This window comes from Melospiza georgiana, chromosome 22 (genome assembly GCF_028018845.1).
Source record: "Melospiza georgiana isolate bMelGeo1 chromosome 22, bMelGeo1.pri, whole genome shotgun sequence".
Taxonomy (NCBI): domain Eukaryota; kingdom Metazoa; phylum Chordata; class Aves; order Passeriformes; family Passerellidae; genus Melospiza; species Melospiza georgiana.
In genome coordinates, this window is record NC_080451.1 from 9,508,900 (window position 1) to 9,523,203 (window position 14,304).

General features: G+C 39.9%; 1 protein-coding gene across 1 annotated transcript; it reads right to left on the reverse strand.

Annotated features, from left to right (window-relative positions):
• Positions 1–968: 968 nt before the first annotated feature.
• Positions 969–14,209, reverse strand: MMP23B (matrix metallopeptidase 23B). Its single transcript, XM_058039331.1, has 8 exons — positions 13,909–14,209; positions 10,716–10,825; positions 7,978–8,117; positions 6,931–7,098; positions 5,290–5,454; positions 4,027–4,137; positions 2,789–2,915; positions 969–1,789 (listed from the first exon to the last, which is right to left on the reverse strand). Exons 1-8 carry the CDS (start codon positions 14,074–14,076, stop codon positions 1,615–1,617), a joined length of 1,164 nt encoding a protein of 387 aa, XP_057895314.1. The 5' UTR covers positions 14,077–14,209; the 3' UTR covers positions 969–1,614.
• Positions 14,210–14,304: the final 95 nt, after the last annotated feature.

Below are 14,304 nucleotides of genomic sequence, written 5' to 3' on the forward strand. Positions count from 1 at the left end.
CCTCAGCCTCAGTGGTTGTGCAAGGCCACATTCCAGTCCTTTCTGGGGAGAGAGGAGAGGAGGAATCCTGGTGCAATCTCATCCTCTGATTTGTGAAGCTGTCACTTTGTTTTGGGAACAGGGAGATCTGAAAACACCACATTTTCCTGCAGCCACAGCTGGGCACCAGGCCAGGCAGGGATTAACTCCAACCTTAAACATTTTATTTATCAGATTCAGCCCCTTCTGGGGAGCTTTGCTGGGGCTGGGACGTGGCCGTGCTGCACTGTGGTGAGCTGGAAAAGCAGCCTGGATGTTTTCCTGTGTTCCCTCAGCCTGAAGGAGGAACAGCTGAACATGGCTGATTCCAGAAGCTTCCCCAGAAACCCAGGGAGGCTGTGCAGGATTAAAGCATGACCCCAGTGCATAGTTTGGCCATGACATGGAGCTGTTCCTTCCCAGCTTCCCCTCCAGCTGGATGGGGCAGCGTCACCCCATCCTGAGGGAGGGAATCACCCCAATCCCACTGGGCTCAGGGCTCAGAGCCCTTAATTACCAAACTGGGCAGCTCAGACCCCTTAAGGATCAAATTCTGAGCAGTGCAGACCCCTTAATTACCAAACTGAGCAATGCAGACCCTTAATTATCAAACTGGGCAGCTCAGACCCCTTAATTACCAAACTGAGCAATGCAGACCCCTCAAGGACCAAAGTGAGCAGCTCAAACTCTTCAAGGACCAAACTCTGAGCAGTGCAGACCCTTCAAGAACCAAATTGGGCAGCTCAGACCCCTCAATAACCAAACTCTGAGCAGCTCAAACCCCTTAATTGCTAAACTGAGCAGCTCAAACCCTTTAATTACCAAACTAAGCAGTGCAGACCTCTTAATTACAAAACTCTGAGCAGCTCAGACCCCTTAATGACCAAACTGAGCAATGCAGACCCCTCAAGGACCAAAGTGAGCAGCTCAAACTCTTCAAGAACTCTGAGCAGGTCAGACCCCTTAATTACAAAACTCTGAGCAGCCCAAACCCCTTAATTACCAAATTTTGAGCAGCTCAGATCCCTTAATTACCAAACTGAGCAGCTCAGACCCCTCAAGGATCAAGCTCTGAGCAAGAAATGCCTCTTGGGGGAAGAGGAAAACCCTCAAACCACAGGAATCCACTTGGGGTAAGAGCTGTTCTGTGGATGCTTGAGCTGAACGTGTTGGAATGAGGAGCAAATCAGGGTTTGTGTGACTCTCATCCTCCTGACAAGGGAAAGAAAAGTAAATTAGGCTTAGCAGTGTAATTTGTTCTGTAAAAATGGCAGGAAAACACTCAGAGTGTTAAACTTGTCCTTTTCCTGCCATCCCACAGTCCCAGGGGCTGGGCAGAGCCTGCTCCTGGTTTGCAGCAGCTCACACAGCTCCATCTGACACTTTTCATACAAAAAAAAAAAGGTTTTTAATTCTCTGTACAGCAAATAGTTGATAAATTCTTTATCATTCCAAGGAATCCAAAGAGTTTGATATTCCATAACCAGTCCCAGGTACCACAGCACCGATGAAGAATTCAGGTGCACTATTGGGGATAAAATCTAAAATGCCAAAAACCAGCTGGGAACAGGAGCAGGAACTGAATCCAGGGCTGGCTCAGTGCTTCAGTCTGATCCTCCAGGAATAAGTAGTGAGGATTCTTTCTTTTTTCTTCACTATGCAAGTGTAAGTTCCTTCGTTAATTGCATTTGCAATGATGCTCATGTGATCTTCATTGAGGGATAAATACCCTGGGTAGGAATATTCCAGAAGTTCCTTGTCTTTGTACCAGCTGGCCGAAGAAAAAGAATGGAAGGTAAATATGAATATTAATTATTTCTAATAAAAATACAGTTATTACAGAATCTTAGTTATTTCTAATAGCAATATTATTAGTTACTTCTACTAATATTAGTTATTTCTGATAATAAATTTTGCTGAATAAGTGTAGAGTAGAGACTTCAAAACACAATTGAGTTTTACTCTTTATTTCAGGTGGATAATTATTAATAATCATAATCATGAGGAATTCTGGAGTTTGAATCTCTGAAAGTTGATGGGAATTTGGGTCCCCATGGATTTGAGCCAACCTAAATTTTAGATACATCCAGAACCTGTGCATGCTTCAGTAACAACCAACTAATTAAAACCTGAAAAGGTAAATTTAAATTTTACAGTTAATATAAAGAATAGAAATATTTACATTTTAAAAAGAAATTTTAAAAAATTATTAAAATACTAAAAATAAAATTATAAAATTATAAATATATATAAAGCATATAGTATATAATTATTATATCTACATATTTATATTTGTATATATTTATTGTTATTTATAGATATTTATTAGACTATATATAAGATCTATATAATAATATGTATACTATATATGGTTATATTATAAAAATATGATATGATATGATATGATATGATATGATATGATATGATATGATATAATATAATATAATATAATATAATATAATATAATATAATATAATATATAATATATAATATAATATATAATATATAATATAATATAATATATGCTTTTATATAAATATATAAAATTTTAATAACTATTTTGCAGAATTTAAAGAATAGAAATATTCAAGCCAGGGAATTCAGTTTGATGGTAGGAATTAGCTTTGTGCTATATATAATATATATAAAAAATGGGATTTTATCCTTGAGCTCCAGATTATAAACTCCATTTTCCTTCACCCTATTTTTATGATTTTTCCTCCTGGATTCTGGGTGCATGTGAGGTTTCCTGGATGAGCAGAGCACTTACTGGACTTTGCCTTTTTTGTGGATGATTTTCTGCCCGCAGCGGAAGGTGACGTTCCTGCCCTCAGAAACCGTCTTGGTTTTGGTCCTTGGTGGGGGCAGAGTGGGGGGCACCGTTGGAAATGGGAATTCTGTGCAGGGAGAGAAGGAAATGCAGCAATTCAGGAGCTCTGTCACCCCCAAAACCCTTTCACAAAATCATAATTTAAGCAGATTTTAAAGTATTAATTTAAAAGTGCCTCCTCTGGCTGAGCAATTCTCAGATGGACAAACAACACGATTGATGTGCAAATATAAAAATTTTGTGGTGTGATAAAAATCAATTTGTTCCTTTCACAGCTGTGAAAGAGGATGTGAAGAGTCCAGTGTGTGAAAAGCCTGTGGAATATCTGGGTTTGTAATTATCTAATTGCATCTTTCATTTATGTGGCCCTAAAAACAAAACCTCTCTGTGCTGAAGATGCACTGGTTATCCAGGACATCCTAAGGGATATTTTTTATTCATTTTTTTATTCCAGCATTTTTTATCTGAGCTCAATTTATCTACCACAGCTGCAGCAGCTTGCCCTGCATTAGTTCCTTACCTGGATCCACAAGCTGGGGCTGGAGAAGGTGATTAACACCCTGTATTAATCACCTTTCTGGGAGCAGCTCCATCCAGCCGTGCTGGGGATGTTTTTGTCCTGTTTAACCCCATCCCTGCAGCCCCTCTCCCTGCCTTGCTATTCCCTGCTCAGCTAAAGACAGGAATTAAATTCCAGAGACGAAGCTGGCTCACTGGTGTCACTGATCCCTGGTGTGAAATGAAGATTTCCCCTGTTCCAGCCTCACTTTTCCCTCTTCCCTGTGCACTTTTCACTTTCCCTGTGCACTTTCCCCCCTCCCTTTGCACTTTTACCTCTCCCTGTTCACTTTTCCCTCTTCCCTGTGCACTTTTACCTCCTCTTTGTGCACTTTTCCCTTTTCCCTGTGCATTTTACCCCCTCCCTGTGCATTTCCCCCCCACCCGTGTATTTTTCCCTTTGCCTGTGCATTTTACCCATCCTTGTGCATTTTCCCTCCTCCCTGAGTATTTTTACCCCATCCTTGTGCATTTTCCCTCCTCCCTGAGTATTTTCACCCCCTCCTTGTGCATTTTCCCTCTTCCCTGAGTATTTTTACCCCATCCTTGTGCATTTTCCCTCCTCCCTGAGTATTTTCACCCCATCCTTGTGCATTTTCCCTCCTCCCCAGCCCTGGTACCGTAGCAGAAGTCGCAGGTGGCCGGGCAGTGTTTCTTCATCAGCTTCCTGCGCTCCTCACAGAACCCTTTCTTGGCCCACCCTGGGCACATGAATAACCTGTCCTTGCAGCCTGGGACAGGAGAGGAGCTGTCAGAGAGGCTGAACGACCAGCCTGAGGTGAAATGGCAGAAGGAGCAAGGTGGAGCTGGGATGGGGAACTCTCTAAGGCAGGAGTGTCACCACAGTTCAGAGAAAAGTTCTTCCCAATGAGAGGAATGGTGGATTTGTCTTTCTGCTGGAAGATAAAACCAGCTCTGGGAGGTAAAAGAAACAATGGGAAGGATTCCACTGATTGATGAATGGAAAGAGAGATTTGCTTTTACAAATCAACTTTAGGTTTGCTGATAAATGAAATTGGACATTGAGAGATGAAAGAAGCAATGGGGGAAACCCCTAAATTCTGTAAGAATTAAAAATTAAAAGGGAGGGTTGTACATGAGAGGAGAATCTTTGGGATCAGGAAGTCTGAACCTCTCAAGTACCTCAGAAATGGGGGAAAACCCCTAAATTCAGTAAGAATTAAAAATTAATAGAGAGGGTTGTACATTAGAGGGAAATCTTTGGGATCAGGTGTTTTGGGAAGCCTGAACCTCTCAAGTACCTCAGAAATGAGAAAAGAGAGAAGGGAAATGTGGCTGGGAAATTGGGATAAAAATGAGGCTGCATCCTCCAAAAATTGGAGAGACCCCAGGGGTTGCCCCATGGCCTCTCCCTTTATTGGAATAAAGCAAAAAGGGACTCCTCTGTCTCCTTTTTGGACATAAACCTGTGATGTTTGTGGATTAATTTTCCTAACACCAAGAATATTTCTGAGCTTCACATTCTCTGAACCTCAGAGAAAGGAAAAGCAATTATTATCTCATTTGCTGTGCCTGTGTTTGAGCAAAAGTAGAATGCAATGTGGAGATTGTTTACCCAAAGTGATGGGGTTTTGTTTCCTTGGCCTGTCAGGGCCTAGGTGTGTGTGTGGACTGAGGGTGACAATCACAAGATTCTGGGCAGTTGATGCTTGGCAGATTCAGTTTAGATGTAATTTAATATAATATAAAATAATATAGCATAATGAAGTCATTAATTGGCCTTCTGATAGCAATGGAATCCTCCTCATCATTTCAAATATCCACGCTACAGGAGCCCGAGCTGGGATGTGACACCAGCACTGCTCCACAGCATCCAGCTGCCACCTGGGGCCAGCCCTGCCCACGCGGAGGCCGTGTCTCACCGTAGAGCCTGTGGATGCCCCACACCTCGTCCTGGGAGATGCTCTTCCTGCCCGTCAGGGTGGCGTTGATGTGCATGAGCGCGCTGGGGTTCAGCGAGTGCATCAGGCCCAGGGCGTGCCCGATCTCGTGGGCAGCCACGTGCACCAGGTCAGTGAGCCACACTCCTGGGGAGGGGAGAGGAGGGGAAACACCTGGGGCTGGTGCACAGCAGCTTTGCACACTGCTCTGCCTGCTGTAAAACCACAGCAAAGGCTCTGGTGCCTCAGGTTTGGCTTTTCTGTTGTTCGATGCTGTACTGGTGCCTCACTCAGATTTTGGCTTTTCTATTTCCCAGATTCTGAACTGATGCCTCAGGTTTTGGCTTTTCTATTTTCCAGATTCTGTACAGATATCTCAGATTTTAACTGTTCTGTTTTCCAGATCTTGTGCTGATGCCTCAGGTTTTGGCTTTTCTGTTTTTCTCATTCTGTGCTGCTTTAATCTGAGGGTCTGAGCTTCACATCAGGGGATGGTGAGCTCTGTGCACAGAGCAGGGAGACAAAACAATTTCTTCTTTAGATATAATTAGAGCTAACTCATAACTCATAGATTTATATATTGGGTTCAGAGCCTGGACCCAAAAACTGAGCAGTGACTCCACACAATGATGGCACTGATGAATCCTGTGCTCAAATTGATGCCTCAGGTTTTGGCTTTTCTATTTTATAGATTCTGTACTGATGTTTCAGGTTTGGCTTTTCTATTTTCCAGATTCTGTACTGATGTTTCAGGTTTGGCTTTTCTATTTTTCTCATTCTGTGCTGCTTTAGTGTGTGGGTCTGGGTTCACATTATGGGATGGTGAGCTCTGTGCACAGAGCAGGGACACAAAACAATTCCTGCTCCAGCTGGGCACCAAGGGCAAATGATCCAAATCTCAGCCCAGAGCACAAACAGCGTGGGCTGGAGAGAGAAAAACAAGGGTGGGACTGCAGGGGCTAAAGCTGGAATGGGACAATTCACTCCAATATGTAAATGGACTAAAATTGATAATTTTGTGACCCATCATCCATTTTTTGGGACCATTTTGGTTCATCCTGGGTTCATTTTGGGACCATTTTCGTTCATCTTGGGTGCAGCCCTGGCTGGGCTCTTGTGCTGCCCAAGGTGGATCCATTGAGGACTTTTACTAAATCCCTGCTTTATTCTTTAACTCTGTCCAAGGCCAACCTTCACAGTGAGAGCCAAGAGAGAAACTGCTACCACCAATTCCTTTGGATGTTCAAGAACTTGGGAACAGAAGTCCAGGAGGATTAAAAGCCCAGCCAGTGATTTCCATGTGGTTCTGATTCCCAGAGCAGTGCCAGGCTCCAGGAGAGCTGCTCTGGAGCACCAAGGTTTGACCCACTGAAGCCTCTTGGCAGCATCCAACACATGGATTTTAACAGAAGGATGAGGCTGAACTATCCAATAATTTCACTAATTCAAATAATTCCAGCAAGAAATGGAATTTCCACCACTCAGCTGGGGCTCAGGGCAGAGGAACAACAACTTCCAACCCCACAATAAACCCCCAACAATTCCTACTGCCACTTTCCCAGCTCAGGCCCATCCCAGGCTAAAATCCAAACCCCAGGCACTCCACGTTCTCCCTGTGCTCACCTTTCTTCCAGCTGAACCTGGTGTTGCCCAGGATCCAGTACTCGTGGTCGTCGAAGTGGATTTCGCCGTGGGGAGGGAAGAAGGCGTGGGCCAGCTCCCCCGTGGTGCCGTCGAAGCAGTGGTGGGTCAGGGACTCCAGGCAGTCTGTGTGGTTGATGGAGTAGAAACCTGTGGGGAAAAGCAGCAGCTGGAGGGTTTTCTGTGCCCCTGGGGGTCAGGGGAGACAGGGAAATCCTCAAAAATGTCTCAAAATGCTTCATCCAATTCTCAGACATAGCACTGTAGCACTCACCACCTTAAAACTGACTAAAAGACTGACAATCCCATTTGAGTAAATTAATAATTACCCCTTCAACAACAAAAAAAGTAAGTGCTCTCAAAAAATTAGTCAAAAAACAATTGCAGAATAATCACATCAAACCAACAACCAATCCCTAAAATTCCTCACAAAAAATCTGTCATCCACAGAAATGTCGTCAGAAAACGTCATCCACAAAAAATCTCCATGAGAACATGAGAAAATGTGGATTCTTGTTCTGTGGCTTTCCCCACCTGTGGATTCTTATTCTTATTCTTATTCTTATTCTTATTCTTATTCTTATTCTTATTCTTATTCTTATTCTTATTCTTATTCTTATTCTTATTCTTATTCTTATTCTTATTCTTATTCTTATTCTTATTCTTATTCATCCTTATTCCTATCCTTATCCTTATTCTCCTGTAGTTTCCCCACTTGTGGGATCCCAGCTGCAGAATTTGAGGGTTCATTCCTGGCAAATGCCTGAAGCTTCCCAGCAAGTGTTAATTGTGGGAATTAATAAAAATATTTAATAAACATTAATATTTAATAAACATTAATATTTAATAAACATTAATATTTCCTTGAGCAGACAAAATTACTTTTTTTTGCCTGTCTAAAGTCAAAGGAGCCCCAAACGTTACCCAAGCGCCCCCCCAGCCCAGGAGGGCTCTCCTGCCTCCAGATCCTGCCTTACACCCTGGAATTGCTGGAATTGCCCCCCCTGCAGGGCCCCGGGGGGCACTCACCGATTTTGAGGTCGCTGGGGAGCTCGGGGGGCACCTCCCTGAAGCTGAACGGGGACACCTCGCTCCACATGCGGAACGCGGCCGCCAGCCCCCGGCGCGTGGCCCTGGCGCTCAGCAGGTGCCGGGGGAAGGACAGGATCCTGCAGGACACACGGACACCCGGGGGTTAGCGGGGCAGGGAGGGAGGAATCTGACTCCGTGTGCTTAGAAGGCTGATTTATTATTGGATTGGATTGGATTACACAGCACAGCCGGAGTCTTTAGCAGGGGGAGAGAGGAATGATGCATTTGGCTTCAGGTTCTCAGAAGGCCAATTTATTATTCTATTCTATTCTATTCTATTCTATTCTATTCTATTCTATTCTATTCTATTCTATTCTATTCTATTCTATTCTATTCTATTTTGTTTTTTCTTCAATTCCAGTTTTCAGTCTTCCTCTTATTATTCTATTCTATTCTATTCTATTCTATTCTATTCTATTCTATTCTATTCTATTCTATTCTATTCTATTCTATTCTATTCTATTCTATTCTATTCTATTCTTTTTGTTTTTTCTTCAATTCCAGTTCTCAGTCTTCCTCTTATTATTCTATTCTATTCTATTCTATTCTATTCTATTCTATTCTATTCTATTCTATTCTATTCTATTCTATTCTATTCTATTCTATTCTATTCTATTCTATTCTATTCTATTCATTTTTGTTTTTTTCTTCAATTCCAGTTTTCAGTCTTCCTCTTATTATTCTATTCTATTCTATTCTATTCTATTCTATTCTATTCTATTCTATTCTATTCTATTCTATTCATTTTTGTTTTTTCTTCAATTCCAGTTTTCAGTCTTCCTCTTATTATTCTATTCTATTCTATTCTATTCTATTCTATTCTATTCTATTCTATTCTATTCTATTCTATTCTATTCTATTCTATTCTATTCTATTCTATTAAATTTTTTTTCTCTTCAATTCCAGTTCTCAGTCTTCCTCTTATTATTCTATTCTATTCTATTCTATTCTATTCTATTCTATTCTATTCTATTCTATTCTATTCTATTCTATTCTATTCTATTCTATTCTATTCTATTCATTTTTGTTTTTTCTTCAATTCCAGTTTTCAGTCTTCCTCTTATTATTCTATTCTATTCTATTCTATTCTATTCTATTCTATTCTATTCTATTCTATTCTATTCTATTCTATTCTATTCTATTCTATTCTATTCTATTCATTTTTGTTTTTTCTTCAATTCCAGTTTTCAGTCTTCCTCTTATTATTCTATTCTATTCTATTCTATTCTATTCTATTCTATTCTATTCTATTCTATTCTATTCTATTCATTTTTTTTTCTCTTCAATTCCAGTTTTCAGTATTCCTCTTATTATTCTATTCTATTCTATTCTATTCTATTCTATTCTATTCTATTCTATTCTATTCTATTCTATTCTATTCTATTCTATTCATTTTTGTTTTTTCTGCAATTCCAGTTTTCAGTCTTCCTCTTATTATTCTATTCTATTCTATTCTATTCTATTCTATTCTATTCTATTCTATTCTATTCTATTCTATTCTATTCTATTCTATTCTATTCTATTCTATTCATTTTTGTTTTTTCTGCAATTCCAGTTTTCAGTCTTCCTCTTATTATTCTATTCTATTCTATTCTATTCTATTCTATTCTATTCTATTCTATTCTATTCTATTCTATTCTATTCTATTCTATTCTATTCTATTCTATTCTATTCTATTCTATTCTATTCATTTTTGTTTTTTCTGCAATTCCAGTTTTCAGTCTTCCTCTTATTATTCTATTCTATTCTATTCTATTCTATTCTATTCTATTCTATTCTATTCTATTCTATTCTATTCTATTCTAGTCTATTCTATTCATTTTTGTTTTTTCTTCAATTCCAGTTTTCAGTCTTCCTCCTATTATTCTATTCTATTCTATTCTATTCTATTCTATTCTATTCTATTCTATTCTATTCTATTCTATTCTATTCTATAATTCTATTATTTTTTGTTTCCTATTCCATTCTAATTATTATTCTTCCTTTTATTCTTTATTCTATTCTATTCTATTCTATTCATTTTTGTTTTCTCTTCAATTCCAGTTCTCAGTCTTCCTCTTATTCTTCATTCTGTTCTGTTCTATTCCATTCCATTCCATTCCATTCCATTCCATTCCATTCCATTCCATTCCATTCCATTCCATTCCAGTTATTATATTAAAGAACACAGCAGGGACACCCAGCACACCTGGGGTGTTTATCAGGTGCCCCCTGGCAGGCAGGAAAGATGAATCTGACTCCATGTTCTTAGAATACAATAGAGAACATCTGACTCCATGCTCTTAGAAGGATAATTTATTATTTTATAATATTATATAATATAAAAGAGCACAGCAGGGACACACAGCACACCCTGGGGTATTTTTGAAGTGCCCCCTGGCAGGAAGGAATGAATCTGACTCCATGTTCTTAGAAGGATAATTTATTATTTTATGAAGGAATGATGAATCTGATCCATGTTCTCCTGTGGCTTTCTCCACCTTTGGATTCTCATTGTCCTGTGGCTTTCCCCACCTGCTGCTGACCCCACGGGATCCCAGCAGCCGATTCTTACAAAAACCACAGGGCCAAGACCCAAAAGCACTGGACATCCCAGGAGAATCCAGGCCCCAGGATGGTTTTGGATAGAGCAGGAGAAGGCCCCAGGGTGATTCTGGGGCTGTTCCAGTTCTTACTTGTAGGTGAGGTTGAAGTGGTCCCACCTGAGGTGCCCGGGGGTCAGGGTGTATCGCCGGCTGCGCTGGGCAGGGGCTGGGCTGGGCACAGCTGGGCCTGGCACATCTTCCTTAAAGACAAAACACGACATGGCAGACACTCCAGGACACCCAGGACAGCTGATGCCTTGAGATTTAGCCTTTATATTTATCCTTTATATTTATTCTTTATATTTATTTAGCCTTTATTTCTCAAATGCTGCACTGCATCACTCTGAATTCCATAATAAAGTCTTAGTCAGTGTTTGCACATTTTGTCAGACACAACAATTCCTCCAGGCCTGAGATCCAAGGACACCCCACACAGCCTCAGGCCCTGAAAAGTATAAATAAAAGCATAAATAAAAGTATAAAATTAAATTTCGGGGGAGAATTGGGGTGAATGATTTCATTACCTGAAGCTGCAATTGGAGGATTAACCCCTGATATGTAAAAGGACCAAATTTCAATTGTGTGAACAACTTGTGACCATCACCCACCCTGGGCTGGAAACCCAGAGGTTTCTGAAAACCCTCAGAGGTTTTTCACTGCCCAAGGGGCACCTCTTGAAGGCCTTTAGTAAATCCCAATTTATTCTCTAAAAGCCTCTGTTCTGCAGAATAAAAACCTCCATGTAGCAAAACCTGGGGCTGGGAGCAGCTCTGGCTCTGCCTGAGGGGTACCCAAGGGATGAGACCAGCCCAAAACATCCTAAAACATCCCCAAAACAGCCCAAAACATCCCAAACCAGAGAAAAACATCTCAAACCATCTCAAAACATCTTAAAACATCCCTGCATCATCCCAAAACATCCCCAACCAGCCAAAACCATCCCAAACCAGCCCTGCATCATCCCAAACATCCCAAACCAGCCCAAAGCAGTCATGCATCATCCCAAAACATCCCAAAAAATCCTCAAAACATCCCAAAACATCCTTGCACCATCCCAAACATCCCAACCCAGCCCCTCTCCTCCTTGAAATGCAGGAATGAGCCCTCAGGAGGCTCCTGGCCACCGCCAGTGCTGCAGCTCTGCCTGGAAAGTTCTCATTTCCTCCATCACTGCCCAGAGTAAATCTGAGCAATGCCTGAAACAGGGAACTCTTTGTGCACGGAGCTCTGAAATGCCCCCAAAGCCTGGAGTGCCTCTAAAGCAGGGAGCAGCCCAGGACCTCCTGGAATTGGGAGTGACACGTCTGGCTCCAGCTGGAAAAGCCTTTAAAACCTGGAGGGAAATGAATGGGACCCAATCTGGGATTTTTTGGGAGTTTTCCAACTCTGTCTCCCCTTTTTTGGGGCTAAAACATTGAAAATTGGGCTCTAGAGGCATCAAGGCAGTGGCCAAACCACATTCCTGGTGTCACCAGGGCCTGGAGAGCACAGGAACTTTCCATGGCTTGAAAGGCTGGAAAAATCTCCTGCCCATGGCTGGCAGCCCCATTTCCCTCTCTTCTGACCAAATCTCAGCATTTTCCTCTCCTCCAAGGAGGGATTTCAGATTTTCCTGCAGCTGAGACCAGCAGCAGCTTTGTGAGGACAGACATTTTGTGCAAATTTATATATATATATATATATATATATATATATATATATATATATATATATATATATATATACACATATATATATACACATATATATACACATATATATATACACATATATATATTAATATATAATATAGCTATTTTACATTTTATATTTCATATTTTAGATTTATATTACATATTATAGATTGCATATTATATATTACATTTTATATATAATCAATCATACATTATAGATTATAGATTATATACTATATGCATTATATATAATGTAATAGGTAATATATATATTCTATTACATACATTATACATATAAGAGATAATATATAATATGTATTATCTATTATATATATTTTATAAAATACATTCTATATTAGAATATAGAATATAGAATATATTATACTATATTTATATAATATATAATATACAACATATAATAGATAAGACATTATATATTATATATTATATATTATATATTATATATTATATATTATATATCATATATCATATATCATATATCATATATCATATATCATATATCATATATCATATATTGATGTATCATATATTGATGTATCATATATTATTTGTTCTATTTAATGAAAATAATTAAATTCCAGCCCAGGGGGAGCCCTGAGCTCTCCCAGCCCCTGGGCACCAGCAGAGAACAATTCCAGCCAGGAAGAGCCTGCTGGCTCCTCCTCCTGCAGGGAACACTGCAGCCCCAGGGGAGAAAAGTGGCTTTATTTTCTATAACTACTGAGAATAAAAGCTTCAGGCCATTAGTGCTGAACAGACAAAGCGAAAAAATTAAAATAATATGTGACTTCTGCTTAAAATCCAAAGCAGAGCATCAATCACTGCTGGATGAGAGGAGCTGCAGGGCTGAGCCCAACCCTCCTGCCTGGGCTCTGCTCGTTTTAAATTAAAATATTTGACATTAAAACATTTATCTGTTCAGATACTTCAGATCTATTTGTCCACAGACCTATTGAGACTAGACATTTAGATATTCATCTAGTCAGATCTTTATCTACTTAGATCTATTTGTCTCTATATCTATTGAGATCTCTTTATCTATTTAGATTAAATATTTTGACATTTATCTATTAAGATATTTATCTATTTAGATCTGTTTTGATCTATTTGTATTTATTGAGGTCTGTTTAGATCCATTTGTCTATAGATCTATTTATCTATTGAGATTAGATATTTAGACATTAACTGTTTGGATACTTATCTATTTAGGTTTGTTTAGATCTATTTGTCTCTAGACCTATTGAGATCTATTTATCTATTTAATTATTTAGATACTTATCTATTAAGATATTTATCTATTTTGATCAATTTGTTTCTATTCAGTTCCGTTTAGATCTATTTGTCTATAGATCTGTTTATCTATTTAGATATATTTATCTATAGACCTATTACACATATTTATCCATTTAGATTAGACACTTGTCTATCTATTTAGGCATTTAGACCTTTAGTTATTTAAACCTTTAGACATGTAGATATTTAGGTTTCAGCCTCTAACCAGAGCACACCTGCACCTCTCCTGGACCCCCCCCCTCCCCTCCCAGGCATTTGAGGCTCAGATCCCTCCTCCTCCTCCTCCTCCTCCTCACCTGAATTTCCTGCACTGCAGCTCCAGCTGGAAATTCCACAGCTGCCAGCACAGCCAGGATGGGGAACAGACACAGGATCCCCAGCGAGGTCCTGCAGCCCCTGCTCCTCTTGTGCTCCAGGCTCGGGGAGCTTCTCCTGCCCGCAGGGAGCTGCTCAGCCCCGTCCATGCCTTCTCCAGGGCTTTGGAAGAGTTTTTGGGGTCAGGAACTCAAGGCATTCCCTGCACAGAAAGCATTTGTGATCCTGGAGCTCACATTTGTGAGCAGCTGCTGCCAGAGCTGTGCACACAAGCAGAGGAGTTTCAAAATGCCCTAAAAAAAAAAAAAAAAAAAAAAAAAAAGAAGAAAAGAAAAAAAAAAGGATTTTTTTAAAAAGGAAAAAAAAAAAAGCAGACT

Bases quoted from the DNA above. Each gene is read 5' to 3' on its own strand.
- MMP23B (XM_058039331.1), bottom strand. From the start codon at position 14,076: ATGGACGGGGCTGAGCAGCTCCCTGCGGGCAGGAGAAGCTCCCCGAGC. The intron at 8,118-10,715 runs GTAAGAACTGGA...TGTGTCCTGCAG, and splicing joins CACTTCAACCTCACCTACAA to GATCCTGTCCTTCCCCCGGC. The intron at 1,790-2,788 runs GTAAGTGCTCTG...TTCTTCGGCCAG, and splicing joins CACAAAAAAGGCAAAGTCCA to CTGGTACAAAGACAAGGAAC.